A 20,775-nucleotide genomic window follows, 5' to 3' on the forward strand; every position below is an offset into this window, starting at 1 on the left:
ACTTACAACCATTTAATTGTTACCAATGCAAAATATTTTAAACATGTACTAAACAATTTATTTGAAGAACATGGTAGCACATATCTCTACTGTAGCACCATCATTTGACTTTGTCAAGTGCATTTTATCACACACTTTAAATGACAAAATATACTCAGTTGTAACAGTTGCCAGGTAAAAAAAATAAAACTAACACAGAGTAACTCAACAGCCTTGTGATAAATCCTACTTCCATGAAGATTGTAATGCTTTGCTTTGGTAGAGATGTGTTTTATGGAGGTGTTGAATCAACTTAATGGTCATTTTAGAGGCAGCGGTTTTTTGTTTGATTTAGTTGATGTGAAGGAGGAACTTAAATCACAACTCAACCTGATTGTGTAAAGCTGAGGATTACACAGTTAAGTCCTATTTCATTTGTAGGCTATGCTGTAAAACGAGTGTAAGAGTTCATGTGTGACTATGTGACATCATTACAAACAACCTAATAGAATAAATGCGTGCAAAAAAGAATATGTGCAAATTCTCCTTTGTCCATGTCAAAGGCATCTCTAGGCAATTGAATCAAGTCTAATCGGATTCTGGATAATGGATCAGATCAAATGTTGAAAATGGGTTGTCCCATATGGATTCTGAGAACGGATTGGATCACGTAATCCAATCATGATCTTTTGATCAAACCCTCAGTTTGTGTTGTTCAAAACTTTTTAGTAGGATTGGGAAAACTTTGATCCAAAAAAACATGAACATTCTCATCCCAGCAGTTTGGTGGATTCAGGGGGGATTTCAGGAACCAAATATAATTTAAATTCAATTCAAATTGGTCAAATAAACAACATGATTTTAGTGTTAAGTAAATAAAGTTAACTTTTGATTATTTCAGAAAAAAAAAAACTTTTCCCCAACTGCTGGATTGTATTTTGAATTCTGAAGTTTAAATTTGAAACACATGGAAAAGTGTTTACAATGTAGGACTAATGTACTCTAAATTTGTTTTTGTTTTTTGTTGTTTTTTTATTCATTTGTTGTGGGTCAGATATGGTCTGGCTGTTTAAAAGAGACAGAAGACACAAAAAACAGAATGACAACATTTTGTTGGAAATCCTTTCAGGGGTTAATATTATTTTGTTAAATGAACATGTGAAATTTTGATGGCAACATCAGTCGGCCACTTTTATCCAGACTGAAATATCTTAACACTTACTAGATGGATAAGATGATGAGTCCCACTGTCCATGGTGAGCCCCTGGCCTTTTAGCGCCACCAAGAGGTTCAAATGTGTAGTTTGGAGTGAAATATCCTGATAGCTAATTAGCTATTGTAGGCTGTTGTTTCCACATGTGCTATATAATATGGTAATACAAGTTTTGTAAAATGAAGGCAATTTCTTTGATATTTAGATTTCTAAAAAAAAAAAAAAAAAAAAACATCCTAAAAGAGAAATGGGGATTTGGTGTAAGGTTAAATAACGTGTCAGGTAGTGAGAGACACATGCATACCTCAGTGAAGTGACTCACGTATCCTACTGGGTTGTCAAGTGTTGGAGCACAATGAAGAGTTTCTTGTCATCCTTGCACTGATATTAAAGTAGTGGGCAGCTCTCAGGTCAGCTGACTGACACTGGCGCGCGGCTTCAGCTGCATCTCATTGGCCGCGCGCTTCATCTGGACGGTCACATGCGCGCGCGTGAACGTGTTGTGTTTAGTTTCACTTCCGCACTCTGTAGCCTGTTAGCCTCGTGAGGGTCCACCTCCAACATCTTAGAGGAAAAGTGCTATACGGGACAGACTCACCGTGCGGCTAACGACGTTTGCAGTTAAAACCCCCGACTACAGTCAGACTCACTTTGTTTCATCCGCACAACAACATCAGAAGCGTTTTTGTTGCCATTGATGTGAACCAGGAAGCGACGTTAGCGTGAGGAAGCTCACGACACCATCAACTGGCTGCATTTTTAAACATCTGTCAGCCTGTATGAGAAGCAGTAATTGACAAAGAAGCTCTCCCCACTTCTTGTCCACAGTAGCAGGAGTCATGAAGGTAGGTGTGAGCACGATGAAGCTAAAAGTTCAACTCTGTTCAGCTGCTTTTGTGTTTTCACTGACTGCGTCTCTTCAGGAAAACTTAATGCCTCGTGCTCAGAGGAACATTTTACGTTTTACATACGTATGTTTAGTTTAAAAACTTCATTTACCCTCTTTTATCATGAGCAGTTCATATGATTCGTATTTTATTTGTTCTGTGCAAAAATATTGCACAGTACACTTAAGTTATTTTAATTAAGCTGCTAGCTTCCCTCTAGTTTTGTATGAAATCAGGAAGTATTAAACTGAGTGTTCATAGTGACAGAGCTGCAGCCCGACCAGTGCAGAAATAATATTAGCAACTTATGATCAACGTAGTTATCATTTGACAGAATGCCATCATTCATAGGTTCAATGGTGGAGATTGGAAGTAATGTGGAATAAATGGAAAATAATAATCACACAGCAAATAATAACTTTAGTTGCAGCACTACCTCCTGCAATGTACTTTTGAATGAATCAAAATTGTAAGTGAAAGATACAGAGAAAACCTGTGATGAATCATAATTTATGCTATATATCAAATATATGGAAAATTAATAATAGCTATTAATGGATTAATTAACCAGACAGCATGCGTCTAGCTGATTCAGCAGATAAAATACCTCACAAACCAAGATGTCACATCATCACATTGACACTGAATGTCATAACTACACTAGCATTATGGCTATAAGATGATTAATACACTGATTATTTTCTCAGATGACTGATAAATCAGTTGATATTTTTTCCTAAGAATATAAGAAACATTACATTATAGTTTCTGTGAGGCATATTCAAATTGTGTGTTTTGTTCTGTGACATAATATCACATGACAAAGAAAAGCAGCAAATCATCACAATTGTTAAGTTAAAATAAACAGATATTTATTTATGTTATGGATTGACTGACCTATTAACCTAATACTAAACCTAATATCAGATAGCTGCCCATCAATCTTTTGTTAGTCAATCACATATGGTATGGTATAAATTATAGTGAAAAAATAATTCATGTGTTACTTGTTGCCCAAATGTTAGATGAATGGAAAGTACATAGTATTTGAGAGTTGCTTGCTTGGTGATAAGGTTCTGTCTTTTGAAATAAACAGTGTGTCAATAACTTGTTTTTCTTGTGACATCTGTTCCAGGTGTTCAGAGGCCCCAGTGTAAGGTCCTTCGTGCCGTGGACCCTGGCCGTTCTGCTGGTCCTCTGTGGGAGTGGAGCATTGGCCGTTGATGGCATCAATAACTGTAAACTGCGCGCTAACTCTTCATCAGAATGGGGTGTCCTCAAGCGACTAGAGCCACTCGCCCATAAGAAGTAAGGCATGACTCAGTTGTGTATCTGCATACTCAGGGTCAACAACATGGCACATTGGTTTTGGATTGCCTGTTACCTATAGAAAATCTTGCCTGGCGGTCCTTTGTCGTTCAGTATTGACTCTGTCTCGCACATTATGTATCTTTCTTACATGTAGATTTGTTCTCATGTTGACAGCATTACCGTGACGGACGAAAGTTACACCTATATGTTCCAGTTGTGTGGGGACGCAGGGGGAGTTCAGGGAGCCGGGCTTATTCAAGTGGACAATAAGGATAAGGAAAAGAAGCCAACTGTGATTGGCATGTACAATGACACACAAGCCATTGGAGGAAGTAAGTGTCAGCAGAATACAAGAATTTGATCTGTCTTTGGTGTGTCATGTGATACTTGTGCATGACGAGACAGATTACTAACCATTCTAAAATTAGGATCCTAGGTTGCGTTAATATATTTTAAGACAAACTATAAGCGTGATCCTGAGATGAGAGCTGAGTGCTTGAGTTTGATATGTTTTTTTCCTTCTTTTTCAGGCGACTGGGTGATGTTGATGTACGGAAATGGCGATACATATAAAGAACACTGTGCCAAGGAAAAGAGGAGAGCCATCGTGATGATCTCTTGTAACAGGAAGACGGACATGGTAAAAGAAATACAGATGGCCTTAAGATCGTGTCATATTTTAGAAACAAAACTTCTGAGAGTTCAGTTAAAAAGAAAAGCACAGCAACAGGAGAGGTTAAAAACAAATAAAACAAAGGATTGCATCAGTATTGGCGCATTGCTTCAGGCAAGGTTCTTTGAAATAAATAAAGGCTGAAAGTCTTATTACATAATGCTTCCCCTGAATGTCATGCACCCTGTTTCCATTTCCAAATGTGCGTCACCTTTTACTTACCTGTGTCTCCCTCTGTCTCACCCCCAGGGCGCGCTGGAGGTGGTTTTGGAGGACAGAGATAGGGTAGAGCAGTGTTTCTACTTGTTCGAGATGGACTCCAGTGCGGTGTGCCCAGCCATTGAATCCAAGCTCAGCACCGGCTCCATATTACTCATCATGTGCGTAAAAACGCTGCATAATGACACAGAAATCCCCAGTGCTGTTGTTGCGTGAAATGTTGGCTATCGTAAGTTTTCTCTTCTTTCAGTGGGGCCAGTCTCGTGGCGGTTTACTTAATCGGAGGTTTCCTCTACCAACGGTTGATTGTTGGAGCCAAAGGGATGGAGCAGATCCCCAATTATGCCTTCTGGCTGGAGGTTGGCAACCTGACAGCAGTAAGCCTGATCCACTTGATACAACACTATGAAATGTTCTCAATTGTGTGTTTTTTGTTTAGTTTTTTCTTTTAAATTCACAAGAAACTTTACCTCCCCCCTCACAGGATGGATGTGACTTTGTGTGCCGCTCAAGAAAGCGAGACGATTCCCCGGCCTACAGGGGCGTACCCTCGGACGCCTTAGCCGAAGAGCCAGAGGAGAGAGACGACCACTTACTACCAATGTGATCGAACAGAATGGACAGAATTTTTTCACCGTGTGACACAGTTTATTCTTTCACAGGTCAGATGAAATTGCTGCTAGACACAAGTCTGTTTTTGTTTGCTGGTTTAGGTCGGGACCTCCTCACACATTGTTAGTGTGGACTCCAGACTTGTGCCTAGGGTAACTATTGATGATCTGCTTGTTGCTTAAGAGGACATGTTACTCACAGGGCTGACAGACTTGTCTTCTCTCTAAACCGTGCATTTCATTGATGTCAGACAAATTCATCCGAGATTGTAAAGTGACAATAAAGAACGACTCTTCTTCCATGGGAATCTGACTCAAAAGGCAGACATTAAGAAGTTGGATTTCTACATGATATAAACTTAATGACAAGCTTATCCTTTTTTCTGCTTGGCTAATTGTTGGTGTTGTTTGACGTGTGTGCAGGTTGCGGCGAGCTGTTCTTCCTTGGGTCCTGGTTGTGCACTGACAGTTGCAGGTTTCTCGACGCACGAGTGCTTTAGCTTGTCTAATCTGGCTTTAATTGAGTTTGTGTTTTGTTTTGAAAGTATAGATTATGAAAATGTGAAAGCTTAATTTTACTGACTATTTTTACAGTATTGCTACACAAATAGCAATCGGCGTAAAAACCACGTTCCATGAAGTTTGATGTTAAGTTTGCCATTTCCTTTTCCCCACAATGTAGGGCAGGAGCCTCTACATCGATGCCGACGTCCCCCTGACATGGTTTAGTATTGTCAGCCTCCTGAGTTTGACTATCCTCAAGAGTGCTGTTGAATTCCTGAGCTAAACCTACCTTATTAATGTGACTATCCAGCAGAGGGAAATTCTATTAAATTCATATATGAATCCTGCTATTCATAAGTGATGATTTTAAGGAGTCTGTTATACATAGATTATGTACTTGTGTTTTCCATAGAATAAAATGGATAGATACTGCTAAGTATACCCACAAACCCTAAAGTCTGCAGACTCATGTTTGACCAAATACTCAGGCTGCTTTGTGCCTGACATATTGCTTCTTCAGCAAGGTATGTAGAGTAGCAACAAAAGCACTTGTGTAATTCTCTTGTATCAATATAATATAGCTGTAAAAATGTTACAGTTCTGAGGTAATATTTTTTACAGAAATATACTCTAATTATTAATGCTGCTAAGGACTAAAGCAGCCTTTTTGGACTTGATGGAAAAAAGGTGTACGAGGAGTGAACTATGTTACTTTCATGTGAGCACTTTTTGTCATTTGCCTTTTTTGTCTTTATTATTGTTGGCATTTCTTTGCGTAGCTCAGTGAATTATGGTTGAAATGGTTATACCTGTGGTTGTAGTGAACTGAACAGCGTTTACTGGTGTAATTGCCTGTTTGTTTCAAGGAAGATTTCAAATCACACAACTTTTAGTTTGTTTTCTGATTGCATTAAAAAAATAAAATATAAAACTAGTTTCTGGTTAATTTATGAGCTCTTTACACACCAAGGTGCAATCACCAGATGTATGACCAATGTAAAACAAAACAAAAAAACATGTTTTAATAATAATAATCATAAAAAAGACATGTGCAATATATTTTATATTGCGATATGTATGAATTTGAGATTAAGATTTTCTTCAATGTGGTTGAGCACTGTTGTTGACCATACACAATCAGCTTTTCAAGGTTCAGTTATCAGTGGTTCATAAACCAGGCCCAGGGTTAGGGTTAGATAAGTGATGAGAACAAATGACACATCTCTCCACCTCATCCCCCAGTGCGTCCATCAGGGAAACATGACTGAAGTCTCCTGATATCATTAAAAGTGGCTCAGGATGTTTAGTCTGTATCCTAGCAACGACTTCAAGGAGAACCTCACATGGAACTTCAGCAGTTGCCATGGACGAGATGGAAACAAGTGTTGTTATGATATGAAAACATGTCTACTCTCTGAGTCTTTAATATCTCCAGCTCATCACTACTTGTCGGGCAGAGAGTTGACATTTCCCATGATGACTGACGGCAGAAAGGACTTGTCTTCATCTCAGCTGGAGCAGGGGTGGCATCCTCCAGACTCCAGCTCCAGCTCTTCTCTCCTAACAAACTCCTATCCTCACAGACGCACCCATCAGTAGTTGACAAAATACGACAAAAACGTACAAAAAGAAAGCAAAAGCACATGTGCTAGAAATAAAGACAACAGATGTTTCAGCAACTTGTTGGAAAAGAGGACTGATGGATGAGTCCAGAGGAGGGCAGTGGTGTGACCAGCTGCTGTTGTTGAGGAACAGAAGAAGAGGAGGAGAGCTGTGAGGGGCGGGGGTTTGGTTGGAGGCAAAAAAAAATCCTGAAAGGGGGCTGTCGTTAATTTCAGGTAAAACCAAGATCGGAAGATAAAATTATTTGCATCTAAGTGTGAAAAGGAGAGAAAAGTGAAGGAGAGGCACACACCCGAGCATGTGGAAAATCACTTTACGCTGACTTGTTGCATCAGTCAGAGCCACATAGATGCTAGTTTTCTGCCTGGTAGCGTCGCTAGTCGGTTAGCCTGTAAACTAACGGTGTCTCTCTTTTATCCCATAAATGTAAATGTTGGCAACAAACTAACGGAGCTTCACTTTGCTTTCAACAGATCTGCACTCGGACTTTTTTTCTAGCCCGGTCACACGCGTTGATATAATTTCATAATGGCATGTCAAGACTTGTGTTTGGGGGAAGAGCTAACTAGCAAAGTCCATTGTAGTTAGCCACATTTGGCTAGCCTGTGTCTTTACTTTGTGTTTTTGAGCTTTCCTCCATGTTGTTCTTCCTCTCGTAGCCATCTATCATGTTGACAACTGCTCTGTTAATGAAAATACCACAATGCTCCTGCTCGCCACGACTATTGACTCAAAGTAGGTCAGTAGTAGTAACGCCTGCCAAGCTCTGAAGTAGTTACACCTCTGCGCAGGGGAGTAGCGGACTGTGATTTATTTGCTCTTTATACGAGTTATCTCAGGCACCTCTGTTTATATAAAACAATGCCAGTCCTGGAGACTTTGAGGCAGTAATCCTGCAGTGGGACCCTATGGTTCCTCAAGGTATCACCCCATTTATATCGGCAGTACCTATGACACATTTGAATCCTACTGTGGCCACAATAGTAGTTTATTTTTATGTACCTAAGGTGTAATAATGTTTTGAGATTCCATATAAATATCTTTGAAATCCTAGTTTAGTAGAAGTAGTAGTAGCAATGGTATTTTGGCCCCGCCAGAGTTACTAAATTCCCTGTTCAACAAGTGTATTTGTGTTGTGAACAGCAAGCATGGATGCAGGTGAAGACCAAAACACAGGCAACAACACCAATGGAAACCCTCAGACAAGTGGGAACTCCCGTGCGCCCCAGATAGCCCACATGTCTCTATATGAGAGACAGGCTGTACAGGTGAGAGAGTTTGTGAGCATGAAATAATTTACATGAATATATATGCTTTTGTTTATTCTTGAAATAGTAAATGTGTGTCTGTGTTTATTTAGGCTCTCCAAGCACTACAAAGGCAGCCAAATGCTGCTCAGTACTTCCAGCAGCTCATGCTGCAGCAGCAGATCAACAGTGCCCAACTCCATAACTTGGCCGCTGTGCAACAGGTAACCAAAAGACAAGAAAATATAGGTAATATAAACATATATGCTCAGCAGCAGTCCATTCATTTACTTTCTCTCTTTAAACCAGGCCACCCTTGCAGCTAGTCGCCAGTCCAATACCCCAAGTAACAGCATGTCCCAGGCAACCACCACTGTAAGTTTTTATGTCAGTCATTTTGGAAAGATTGTCTACTCTACACAGTTTTCATCAGTTTTGATTAAAAATGCAATTTTCTGTTCGGTTCATCCCAGGTCAACCTAAGCACCACATCTGCAGGAGGAACGATGACTAACCCCCGTCCCCACGGCCCGGCCACCTCTGCAACAACTCCAACTCTCAACCAGTCTGTGTTACTGAGTGGAAATTCGACAGGGCAGGGACAGATGTATCTAAGAGTGAGTTGAAAATCAATCTTGTGCTTTGTGTATTTTTGGTAATTATCTCTTAAATGAATTCATGTTGTGTTTGAATCCATCAAAGATTCTTTTGAAATAACTTTTTAACCTGCATTAACTTTGTGAAAATGCCCATATTTGATTTTCCAAAGATCTACCTTTTGGTTGCTTTGGGTACTAATGATCCTGCTACACACTCACTTTAAAGAGCTTGACAAAAATCACCAGAATTGATGACATGTCACTAAATATTCAATGTAGATGAGAAGTAAAAAAAAAATGTTGATGTTCACAATATTGATGATCTGTCCTGTTCCTCACGTAGGTCAACCGCTCTCTCAGGGCTCCTCTTGCCTCTCAGCTCATCTTCATGCCTGGTGGTACAGCAACAGCAACTGTAGCAACAGTTGCCCAGACACAGCCACAGCCACAGCAGCAACAACAACAACAGCAACAGCAACAGCAGGAAGTTGCTCCTAACACTGCCAGTGCCCAGTGTGACAATGATCAGGTTTGAGTGCCATTGATTCCCTGTAATTTTAAATCTGAGCTATCTGCAGTCATACAGTCCTCAGAATCTGATCTCTCTTTTGCATTTCACCACAACCCACTCCTTTCCTCTCATGTCGCAGGTGCAGAACCTGGCCCTGCACTGCGCTTCCACACCCAGAGCAGTTGCTATCAAGTCTGAGCTTCCAGAGAGGAAGGATGCTGCCGGCTTTCCTCTCGGTCAACAGCAGCAAACCTTCCCCCAAAACGCTCAGCAGCAGCAAGTACAACCACAGCAGCAACAACAAATGGCCAAATCTAACTTCACTCAGCAGCAGTCCAAGACGATGACTGTAAAAACTGGAAACCAGGCTGCAATGACTGTTACCCCGGCAGCCTCTGTAGCTCCCTCCTCCACCTCCTCTCAAGCACTCCCTCTCTCCCAGCTCCTTCTTTCCTCCTCTGCTGCCCCAGTTATTTTGGTGCCCACCTCGAATGTTACTACCTCCACCCAAGGCTACCCCATCGGCTCAGTGGCCCCAAAAGCCAACGTCAACACGCAGACTCTGGTGGTGCAGCCGCTGCAACAGGCCAACACTACTGCTGACAAAGGCCCTGTGCCTATCCAGCCCAAGACAGCTCAGGGACACCGTTTACCTGCGCAAATGCCTCCTAGACACCCACCTCCCATTCTTCCAGCACCGCCTAACAACAGCCAGGCCAGCACTGGGGGGCACAACCCTCCCCACATCCCTGTGCAGCTGGTGGGAGCCAGACAGGGCTTAGCAGGAAACGCACAGGCCGTGGCCCTGGCACAAGCACGGAGCGCCACAGCCCAGGAAATCACAACTTGTGGGAATGTTAATGCAGTCTTCAACAGTGCTGTGGTAAGATCGAGCACTCAAAGATGCACTTACTGATGCTGACACTGTTTTTGGGGAAGATTTCTAACACTTTCTGTTGCTTTCCCCCCCACACATCTTAACAGACAAAGCCTCCCAATGGCTCTCTGAAGAGAAAATCTGACTGTGATGCACCAAATGAGATGTTGACAGAATCTTCAGACTCTGCACCACTGAAAGATTCAGCTCCTCCCTTATCCCCGGCCCCTACAAAGGACTCGGGTATGTCATTTTATCATCTCCACAAATCAATCATAAACTAGTAGAATCAGTCATTGAAAATGATAACTACAAATCTGGTCCAAAATTCACTCGGTTCCCCTGTTTGTTTCAATCCTCAATGTAGCTCCTCTTGTAGCCACGGCGTTCTCGTCTCCTCCCACCTTATCTTTACCTCTGCCCCTGTCGAGAGTCGGGGACAAAGACAGAGCTCCTGTTCCTCAGGCGGTGGTAAAACCTCAAGTTCTCACCCATCTCATAGAGGGTTTTGTGATCCAGGAGGGAGCTGAACCCTTCCCTGTAAGGCCGCTCTGTTATTTAAAAAAAAAAAAAAAAAAGCACACATAACAAATTTAAATGAAATTGCACTTTTCTCTGGCAAAGTTACTAATTGTCTGGCTAAAATGTGTGACTGTAACAGGTGGCTGGACTCCTCAAAGACAGAGATTTTGCTCTGGTTGGACGCTCAGAAAATGGAACTCCATGTAAGTGGTGGAATGAGATTTATTTATAGATGATCCATAAATGTCTTTTATAATGTAATGAGATGTGTCTTTTTTCTTTTCCTCTCCAGTGTTGAAGTGTGAATACTGTGCAAGTCTGGCTCCAGCCAGCCAGTTCAGAGGATCAAAGAGGTTCTGTTCAAATACCTGTGCTAAGAGGTAGGTGTGCCACCAACACCCAGAAGCCTCTTTTGTCAGGATAATTATTAACTCACATTTCTTTTGTCTTATATTGTTAAACTAAAAACTCTATGAGCTTCTCTAACGAAGTACCAAGAGCTTGCAAGTTTTAATTCCAGCCAAAATCTGTCCCCAGTGATGCCTCAGACTAATCATGTAGTCCACTTTGGTTCTTTTCCTGAGTATTGACTGTGGTTTTCTATACACAGATATAATGTCAGTTGCAGCCAACACTTCAAAACAAGCCGGGGGAGAAGTGGAGCTGGACTGGCATCGCCTCCAGCGCCTGCTGAGAGTGCTGCCCGGCGCAGGGGCCCCTCTCGCAGGAACAGCTCTAATATCAACTGTAATAAATTATCAAGCAGGCATCTACCTGTCAAGGTAAGGCTAGTCAACAAATCATATTAAAAAGTGCTGAATTAATCCTACCATCTGTGTATCCAAAGCTGGCTGTGATTAGATATCCATTGCTTTTTAAACTACCAGCTCCAGCGCTACAGTTTATTTTGAATCAATCCCACATACAGTTGTCTGGTGCTGTACTCACTAGAGCACCAAATATTTACTACTTAGCACTAAATAAAGATGGGTCCTAAATATTAAAGGGATAGTTTAACATTTTGGAAAATTTGCCTGTTGCCATAATCCCTATAGTCATAGTAGGTTCATTGCCTTTAATTATCGGTGCTTGTTGTTTTGAGATCTGCGGGGCAGAGACATTCACCACGCTATGAAATAATCATGTATAATTATGTAACATTACAACACATGAAGCAAATACTCCGAACTACTTGCGCTTTTGAAATCACTCCTCCCAGCAGCCCTGTCTGTAATGTAGCTATGCATTTGCCCCGAAAACCAAATGAACCAAATTAAAACCAGTGTTAATTTTGACAGTAAATTCTGATTTAGTTTAAAGTCTTTTGACTAAAATACTATTTAGTTTTAGTCACATTTTAGTCATCTGAAATCTTAGTTTTAGTCAGCTAAATTTACGGTGGACTTAGTCAACTAAATGTTTCTCCAGAATTTCCAGTGTTTTTAAATTGTTGGATTGTGTATTTTGGTGAATTTGGAGGGACAGGGGAAGCAGCTTGCGTCTCTGCCCCGCGAGTCTCAAAACAACATGCACCGATAATTAAAGGCAATGAACCTACTGCTATGACTTATGGGCTTAGGGATTATGGCAATAGGCGAATTTGCCAAAATGTTGAACTATCCCTTTAAGATTTAAATCTTTGGTGACAATAAATATTACTTGACTTGACTGTGATAGACGGTGTAAGAAAGTAACAAAATTGAGGGTCAGGCTAATACACTGGATGGTTTTATTACCATGTCACTATATTGCAGCTATGTGTTTTATCGTTGACTTTTGTATCTGAATCTCTTTTTTCTTTTGGGTGTAGTGTCACTCTGAGTCCAGCCGCTCAGAGGACGTGTCCAGCGATGGAGAAGAAGAAGAGGACGACTCTCCTTCACTCTCCCCGAGCTCCTCACGCTCCTGCTCTCGAGCCGACCACAGCGCTCCTCAGTCCGACAGCTCAGCTCCCGGCAGCCTCCCACTGGAGGGCGCCAACTTCCTCTCCACAACTCCTGCTCAGTGGAGCGTTGAAGAAGTCTGCAGGTTTATCTCCTCACTTCAAGGTTGGTGCTCAGTGATTAGATCGGAGGTTTAGTAAGTCTCGTGAGTCCTGGTCTCTTCGCTAATTGCATCGTCTCCTCTTGTCTGTTGCACTCAGGCTGTGAAGAGCTGGCTGCCCAGTTTCTGTCGCAGGAAATAGACGGACAGGCTCTCCTGCTTCTGCGGGAGGACCATCTCATCTCCACCATGAATATCAAGCTGGGTCCAGCTCTCAAGATCTGTGCCTCCATCAACAGCCTACGTGAGTGAACACGAGTCAGCACTTCAGAGGGACACCAGTATCGTTTACCCATTGATCATTTCTCAATGAAATCAATACCTGGACTTGTCCCTCTGTTAGTAAGAAGTTAGAACCTAAGACTGAGATCTCCAGGGACAGTGTGGATGTTTTTTTTGGTTTCTTTTTTTATATAAATAACGGTGCTCCATCATGACAAGACATGGAGATGGACAGTTTACTTTCTGGACATTGAATGTGCAAAAAAAAAAAAAAGAAAAGTTGTATGCATATGGTTTTTAATGTTTGAATGGTGTGCATGGACAGTCTGAAATATCCTTTTCAGTAGTGTGTCACTTTTATTCTGTCATTGTGATTAGAGACCTTTTGTATGTATACTATACGCCAGCCTGCAGTAATCAGTGCTAGGTCTTCTAGCTAGGACAGTTCACCCGCTGGGTTACAGAAAAAAAGAAAAAGAAAGAAACGTTGCCTTCTCGCTGTATTTCAAATGGTGCTTTAACTTTAGCGATATGGTTTCTGATGTCAGCAACAGTCACTTCATTTAAATGTTTTAGTCTATTTTAGTAGCTCTTTGCTTTTCTCCACCATAGATGTTTAATCCAGGCTCCAATCACATCGAGCAAAGGACACTCAAAAAGCCTGGTATTTTAATTAGTTCAGTTTACCAGTTATTAAAAGTTTAGTTTTGTATCTTTTCCATTTTGTACTACAATCAAAATTATTTTTTCATGGATACAATATAGTTTTAGTAGCTTTAATCAACCTAACTACCTGAAAATAGGTATTCCTCGTGGTTTGCTCTCTCAAGGGCTGAGTGGAAGTGCTCTGTGTACATGTATGCAGTACTACCAATAAACAATACCTGTTACTGGAAGTTGTGTGTGCATGCATTTATTACCCCATGACATTCACATCAAATAGAAAAGGTTACACCAGGCCCAGTGATGATTATTTAAATGTAAACAGTCAAGTCCATAAACAGATAAGTTAATTTCTTGCTCATATCTTAGCTTATAGAGAAATAAATGAGTGTAATAATGCAACTGCATTTTGTCCTTCCTCTGCCTGATTCTGAATAATACAAAAATAATAACATATATACATTGGCTTCAAGTTGTAAATATTTGTAAACTATCATACATTACAGTATCAACTACAAGTACACGATGCAGCAGCTGTACAGTACATTGGTCAAGTTTACAGTCTATTAGATGTGTTTCCCCACAAAAGAGGTCTTGGATCAAAATACATGTTCCCCACAGGGTAAATAACTTAATTAAAATATGGAATTTGTCTCATCTTTATTACATAAAGTATGAGCGTACGTAACAGAATAAAGGAACAACTCCAGTGCCCAAAGCACTTGTAAACAGAGCTCGAAAGCACTTTCACCGCACCTGAAAGACTTGTGTAGTAAAAGTGCACCACTGGGGTGTTTTGAGTTTAGTGCAATTCATTTTGCTGGCACAAGCTGCACTCAGAAAATTGTGTAGCTGTTTGTTTCCCCGTATCCAGCTTCCTGCAGGTACTGCTCAATGTTAATTGTCCCTGGCACCTTGAGCACTTTGTCAGAGGCGCTCTTCTCTCCCGAGACGAGCTTTCGGTTCACGTCAGCCAAGGAGGGACGATCCTGATCCTTCCAGTGGCAGCAGCTCTTAATGATGGCGTGGCTGAGACAGAGAGAGGAGGGAAAGAGTCTGAACTGCAGAGCATACTTCAATACAAGAGAGGTTCTGCAGTCAATGAGTTACTTCGGGTTTGATGTGTATTCTTTGGATACTTACAGTGTGTTGGAGCAATTGGAAGGTTTTTTCAGACTTTTCCCTCGTTGATGAAACTGTAGAAGCTCATTAACTGGGATTTCTGCAAACGGAGCTTCACCTGGAGGGGAAATAGTAAATGTAGTAGTTAAGAATGGGGGATATGGATAACTTCTTCTATGTATCTTTACATTGTAAAATCAGTGTGTATGTTAAATATAATACGTTTTGGGGAAATCACTATAGATGAATCAAAGATGAAGGTGCGTTACCACAGTTACACAAAGATACTATATTCATACCCAATAGTGGTATAAAGTAGTCCTAATTATAATAATTAATAATTTTTTGTCATTGCCTGTAATGTAACCAGAGATACGGCATTACAGTGAATGAGAGAGTAAATGGTATGGGAAAATGTCACCATATTAAGAAATATATATTTTCAGTCTGTGTGTTTGTATTTCCCACATGAGTAAGTACTTTCATCTATGATCAAAGTGTTTTCTTAAAAGTAACAGCTGAACTTACCCAATGTTGCCATTTCATACAGTAAGACGCCAAATGACCAGCTAGACACGGACACACATAGGCAAGTAATGGTTAGAGCTTCAGTAACTAAATACTCTTAATAATGATTCTGAACACACAATTCTTATAAATTAGTAATATCTGTTTATCTGTGGAGGCATAAAAAGATCTCACATGTCACTGCTCGGACTGGCGGGCTTCCTGACCAACACCTCAGGCGCCTGCCATTTCTTCATGCTGGGGTCGTCCCTCTGAGTGGCCTTCTGGTTCTTCCTTGTATAGACCCCATGCAGACCCCAAAGCTTGGCCGTGAACTGGCCACTGACCAGTACGCTGCGGGCACGGAGGTTTCCGTGGAGGAGATCTTTGCTGTGTAGGAACTCCTGATTGGGCAACAAGTCAAACATAATGTTACTGCTTGGGCACTTGCACAGATATACTGTAAAACATGTATGTCAAAATCAAATGGAAAGTGAGAAACAATGGAATAAATGTAGTTTACATGGGATGAACTGATAGAAAATGTATTCATAATGCACAGAATTATACTAAAAACACACACAATGTTGTCATTTTGGGGATTGTCAGGTATGTGCATGGTGTGGTGTTTGAAGGGAAAGTTATGTCTCTGATTTGAAAGTCAAATACAGTATATGGTCCAGAAAAGGGAGGACAAAGTGAATACTGACCAGGGCTGAGGCCACCTGTTTGGCCATGGTAAATATTCGTCTCTCAGTCATCTCACATGGAGGATCCACACGTTCCTGAAAAAGTCAACACCCTGTCATTTAATTTTTTATTTTCAACTTACATTACATGGTTAAATGATTGATTTTATAAACTCTGGAGTAGTTTCCCCTTTTCAAAAAAATAGACCTCACACTCCCTACCTGTCTGCATCTCCACAGGAAGCTGAGCAGGTCTCTGTTCTCCACCTCCTCCACAACTGTCACCAGAGGAGCTCGCAGGGAGACCACACCCAGGAGCTCTGGCAGGAAGGGATGAGGTCCGAGCTGGGCCAGGAAGGATGCAAAACCCAGGAAGCTGTGTCTTTCATCAGCATCAGCAGAGTCTGCAGAGGTTAAACATGAGAAGGAGATCATGATCAACACAGTAGCTGATGAAAAACCAGTGCATTATTTACTTAGGAGCTCTTCTCTCACCATTTAGCACCCGCAGTACCACATTCCTGTTTTCCATGCTCGCCCTGTAGAGGGACACTGAGGAGTCTGCGCGTAGGGAGAAGGCAGCAGGCAGAGGGGTGACCAGCTTGAAGGACTCAGGCAGCCTCTGGCGGGGCAACTCCCTGGGCTGGACAATGGGAGTGAAACTAGGCTTGGAGGGCTGTGGTGGGGGGTTGGTTGGGAGAGTGAGCGTGCTGACAGTCACGTTGGGGCTTTTTGAAGAGTAGGTGTTTGGGGGATGGAAGGTGGAGTAGGAATTGGGCATGTCCAGGGCGATGCTCTCATGCTCCAGGACATTGAGACCTGGTGGAGCTGTGAACAGAGAGTTAAGAAAGAAAGAAAGAAAGAAAGAAAGAAAGACATTTTACTTTTCCCCATTAGAATAAAGAACACACTATAACTATAATGTAGTTTTTACAAATATTTTCACGATCTTATTGTCATGCATTACCCTATGGGCAACAAAAGAAAGTGTGCACACTGAGGAAGACGTTGTCGAAACCGGTTTGTGCATGTTAAGCGCCGACGCAGTATGTATTAAAAGACAATAAGAAGGACACGAGTGCTGCTGGCCTTTCTTTTGTTGCTTTAAGTTTATCTTTTGGCCTTGCACCTCTTTAGTTTGTTCCTGAGAGTTTTGTTGGAGAGTGCGTGTTTTTCTTTGTTTTTTACCCTATGGGCCTCCATCATAGCTGCATTTAATAAACACTTATATTATACACTATTCTATTATTATTATGACTAACATTAACTATTAAATGTTTAGTTAATGTTCAAGTTCACTGTTGCCCAAGGCAACAAATATCTGCAGCAAAGGGAAAATAAAGATTTGTCAGTGACAAACTGATGGACAACAAGGAAGTTATTACAGTAATTTGAAATACAGTATTAGTGTCATTAATCACATGGAATAGTGCAAGAAACAGTATTAAAAGTTCAATTTGATCACTGCTTTGGTGCCCATTGTAAATATTGTCATGTCATTTGGTTTTTGGAGGGTTAGGGTTAAGGTTAGGGTTAATCAAATGACACGTAATGACAATGTTATGGCATTGACATAATGTTTATGACATGATTACTGTATCATGTCACTGTTATGACGATACCTTCAAGTAAAGTGTTAACTAAATATCTCACTACACCTCATGAAGAATGTCAAACACAATAAATGTATCATTACTATAGATACACATGTCTGATATGATTTTATCAATAGGTTCATTTCCATGTCTCCTGCAGTGTCTTACCGTCAATACCATGCAGCAACCTCCTGGGGGGCGACTTCGTGGACTGTGGTCGGATGCGGTCGACCCTCTCTGGACAAAAGCGAAGCAGTAAGATGAAGACCAGAGTAACCAGGAAGCTGGCCAGCAGCAAGATTGGCACTATGATCACCTCCTGCTCGTACACACGGATCTCTGCAAACAGGATCAGATACAAGGAAACATCAGTCCTTAAAATCACTGAAGCATAGCAGACATATTTGCACAGTGTGTGTTGGCATGTTTGTTCATCTGTCAATTAAAGTGAACACTTCAGGCCTCAAATGGTTTTTTTTACCGGGCTCATGGTCAAAACCTTCAGCCTGTTTCTCTGTGGGTAAAAACTTACCACAGATTGTATCTCCATGTTCGCAGCGGAAGTCTGCGTCTGACATTGAAGACATCCTGTCAAATGTAAAAAAAAAAATCATATTAAACTATTATCTTATTATCATTATTATTATTAATGTTATTATCCTGTAAAATGTTGCTTAAAATGTTGAATTCACTTTAGTCAGACTTCATATTTCATAGGTGTCAGTATTTGGTGTGAATTATGATTTAATGCAGAAGATAATGTGATAGTCCTGAACCACATTTTGTCTCTGGGGCTGAGTCTGTGAACGGTAACATGACTCTGGCAGGTAACCGGTATGAGAAGGTGTCTGAACGAACACGTAACTGAGACCAGGAAGGAACTTCAGCTGTTCTATCACACTTTCTGAGCTACACCAAACGTCCCCTTCCTGGTAATCACAACAAAAACTATTGACACTTCACTGTGTCTTTTCCCGTAACAGAGAACCTTGGACCTTCCTTACAGCTTGCAGTTTCATTATTTGCCAATCTAATCCATGGAGTGAATACACACCCCTTTATTAAAGCTGTATACGGGAAAAAAAAACAGCCTCATGTACTGTATGTCTATATGTGCCAGTTTCCTTTGATGCAGTGTATATGAAAAGACACATGTGGCTAAACAGGGAAACACTTCAGCCCCGTCACGTCAGATCTGAGCTGTATGAAACCTGTTCATCTGCATTTTTTCAACACATTGATGCAGCTGTTGTTCTGCTCACCCAAAGGGCAAACAAAAATGTCAAAACAGAACTGGCTCATACATTCAAATCAATGAGACAACAAAACAAAACAAAACAGCTTGATTATCATAGAAAAACTGAAGCCAGAGCGACACACACAGATAAATCCTTCATTAAATGAACATCAAGCTCACTCTGCCACTTTAATTGTACACGTTATGACTTTAAAAACACAGATATGTAGCATTGACAGTGTAACAGAGGAGACATCCAGAGAGTGATTCTTTACCTCAGCTCCTTCAGTTGTCTCTTATATCCCAAAGAAAATGTTAGATGCTGTTATTGCAGCAGGCTCATGCTTCCCTCCTTAGGCACCTTTCATACATCCTCCCACCTGAACATGGAGCCTTGGTTCTGCTGCTGTGTTCAGCTCTTCATTGTCTTGTTTTTCTCTGCCGACAGGTTGGGCTCGGGGGATCTATGTGCTCTGTTTGTCCACGTTCCACTGTCAATGTTTTCTTAACTCCACCCTCCTCACCTGCTCCTTATCCCTCTGCTCTCCGCTCCTTTTCCCTCCTTTCTGTCTCTGTCCTTCCCAGCTGGAGTGGGGATGCACCACACAGATGTCAGGTGTAGTTGTCCGCCGCTGTGTCCCGTCTTTCTTGAGGTTTTCTCTACCACATTCTGCAATTTGCTTTGTCTTTTGAGGCCGACATATGTCAGCTACTTCAAGCCCTGCCTTTCTCCTCTTTGTTTAGAGAAACTGGTCCTGCAGGCTGCAGCTCTTGTCATTTTTCAGTCTCCAGTCTTTTGTTCAGCCTGTTTGCCCCACATCGCCCATAAACTCGTAAGACTAGCTCTCTAATCTCAGGAGTGTTTAGTCAGCAGTAATTAACTCTATTTCCTTTCAGGCGGAGGTTTCAAACATGAATATGCAATCTCACACCTTGAGAACTATATAAATAGCGTGTTGTCATTTTGGGTAATGATTATGACATTAGTTACAGACTTTATTTAATGCAAATACTTAAAAGGAAGTGAAAACTGAGGCAGCAGCTCTCAGGTTTCTAGAGTACACGTGTAATATTAAAGATAATAGTGAGTCTGATAAAAAGCTAAATTCCCTCAGAACATTTACTTTTTAAAATCACAAGTGAAGTATGTTTATTGTGGTTTTCACATTTAAACACAGAATCATCTCATTATATGAAATTTTTCTTGTTCTCTTTGATCCGTTTTGTATGCGATTCCATTTTTCGTACACACAGGGAGATGCCACTCAGGGAACACAGAGAAACATGAGCTAAACAAAACAATTACAAATCTTACTTGAGGAATTAAGTGAATGGAAATCAGAGACTATAATAATTGTGATGATGTGTGAGTTTTATAAATTTAGATTTTTCTTTTTGTACAAATCAACACCCAGAATTCATTCATATTTTTTCTGTTGTGACACTTGACTCGTGTCATGACAGATTTAATCCCTCCCTACACCCACCTCCTGCTTAGTGTTGCAGCAGCTGAAGCATTTACCCAGCTTGCATTGGGAGGGAGGAGGGTTGCACCCTGGTCAGACCTGTCTACCACGACCTTAACACAGACAGAAGATTACACACACACACACACACACACACACACCAGCATTCATACCTCTGGACAGTTTAGTTTCCAATCCATGGGGAGAAACCGACTTAGAAAAGTCACAGTTTGTTGCCAGTGGGTTTGAACTCAACACCTTACTGTGAGGTTTCCACTGAGCCAAAGAGACATTTGTTGTGTCATTAATGTATTTTAAACACTCTACTATTGACCTAAAATAGGTGTAGTCAGAATGGTAAATACACACTAATATTATTGGTGTGCTAATATTTAGCTAAAAAAATTAGGTTATTCATTTTTTTGTAGCTTCATGTAAACATCCAACTATGAAAT

General features: G+C 41.1%; 3 protein-coding genes across 4 annotated transcripts; 2 read left to right on the top strand and 1 right to left on the bottom strand.

Moving 5' to 3' along the window:
* Positions 1-1,702: 1,702 nt before the first annotated feature.
* On the top strand, positions 1,703-6,331 carry m6pr (mannose-6-phosphate receptor (cation dependent)). Its single transcript, XM_083989081.1, has 7 exons — positions 1,703-2,037; positions 3,215-3,387; positions 3,565-3,722; positions 3,921-4,030; positions 4,313-4,443; positions 4,533-4,659; positions 4,767-6,331. Exons 1-7 carry the CDS (start codon positions 2,032-2,034, stop codon positions 4,887-4,889), a joined length of 828 nt encoding a protein of 275 aa, XP_083845207.1. The 5' UTR covers positions 1,703-2,031; the 3' UTR covers positions 4,890-6,331.
* A 795-nt stretch (positions 6,332-7,126) lies between these two features.
* phc1 (polyhomeotic homolog 1) lies at positions 7,127-13,929 on the top strand. Of its 2 annotated transcripts, none has more exons than XM_083989071.1 (14): positions 7,127-7,235; positions 8,164-8,288; positions 8,381-8,491; positions 8,577-8,642; positions 8,741-8,884; positions 9,210-9,395; positions 9,517-10,260; positions 10,362-10,497; positions 10,622-10,794; positions 10,916-10,979; positions 11,069-11,156; positions 11,387-11,558; positions 12,587-12,824; positions 12,920-13,929. In XM_083989071.1, exons 2-14 carry the CDS (start codon positions 8,169-8,171, stop codon positions 13,069-13,071), a joined length of 2,394 nt encoding a protein of 797 aa, XP_083845197.1. In that variant the 5' UTR covers positions 7,127-7,235; positions 8,164-8,168; the 3' UTR covers positions 13,072-13,929. The 2 variants fall into 2 exon arrangements, with proteins under 2 accessions (XP_083845197.1, XP_083845198.1); XM_083989072.1 differs by lacking the exon at positions 7,127-7,235 and adding an exon at positions 7,294-7,759.
* A 611-nt stretch (positions 13,930-14,540) lies between these two features.
* Positions 14,541-19,251, bottom strand: styk1b (serine/threonine/tyrosine kinase 1b; the record flags this gene model as incomplete). The annotated part of the gene is made up of 10 exons (XM_083989079.1): positions 19,130-19,251; positions 18,150-18,205; positions 17,786-17,956; positions 16,518-16,850; positions 16,245-16,426; positions 16,044-16,118; positions 15,529-15,737; positions 15,355-15,395; positions 14,848-14,944; positions 14,541-14,733 (listed from the first exon to the last, which is right to left on the bottom strand). Exons 2-10 carry the CDS (start codon positions 18,202-18,204, stop codon positions 14,541-14,543), a joined length of 1,356 nt encoding a protein of 451 aa, XP_083845205.1. The 5' UTR covers position 18,205; positions 19,130-19,251.
* Between the last annotated feature and the right edge of the window lie 1,524 nt (positions 19,252-20,775).

The sequence above is a fragment of the Trachurus trachurus genome, assembly GCF_905171665.1.
Source record: "Trachurus trachurus genome assembly, chromosome: 16".
Classification (NCBI taxonomy): Eukaryota; Metazoa; Chordata; class Actinopteri; order Carangiformes; family Carangidae; genus Trachurus; species Trachurus trachurus.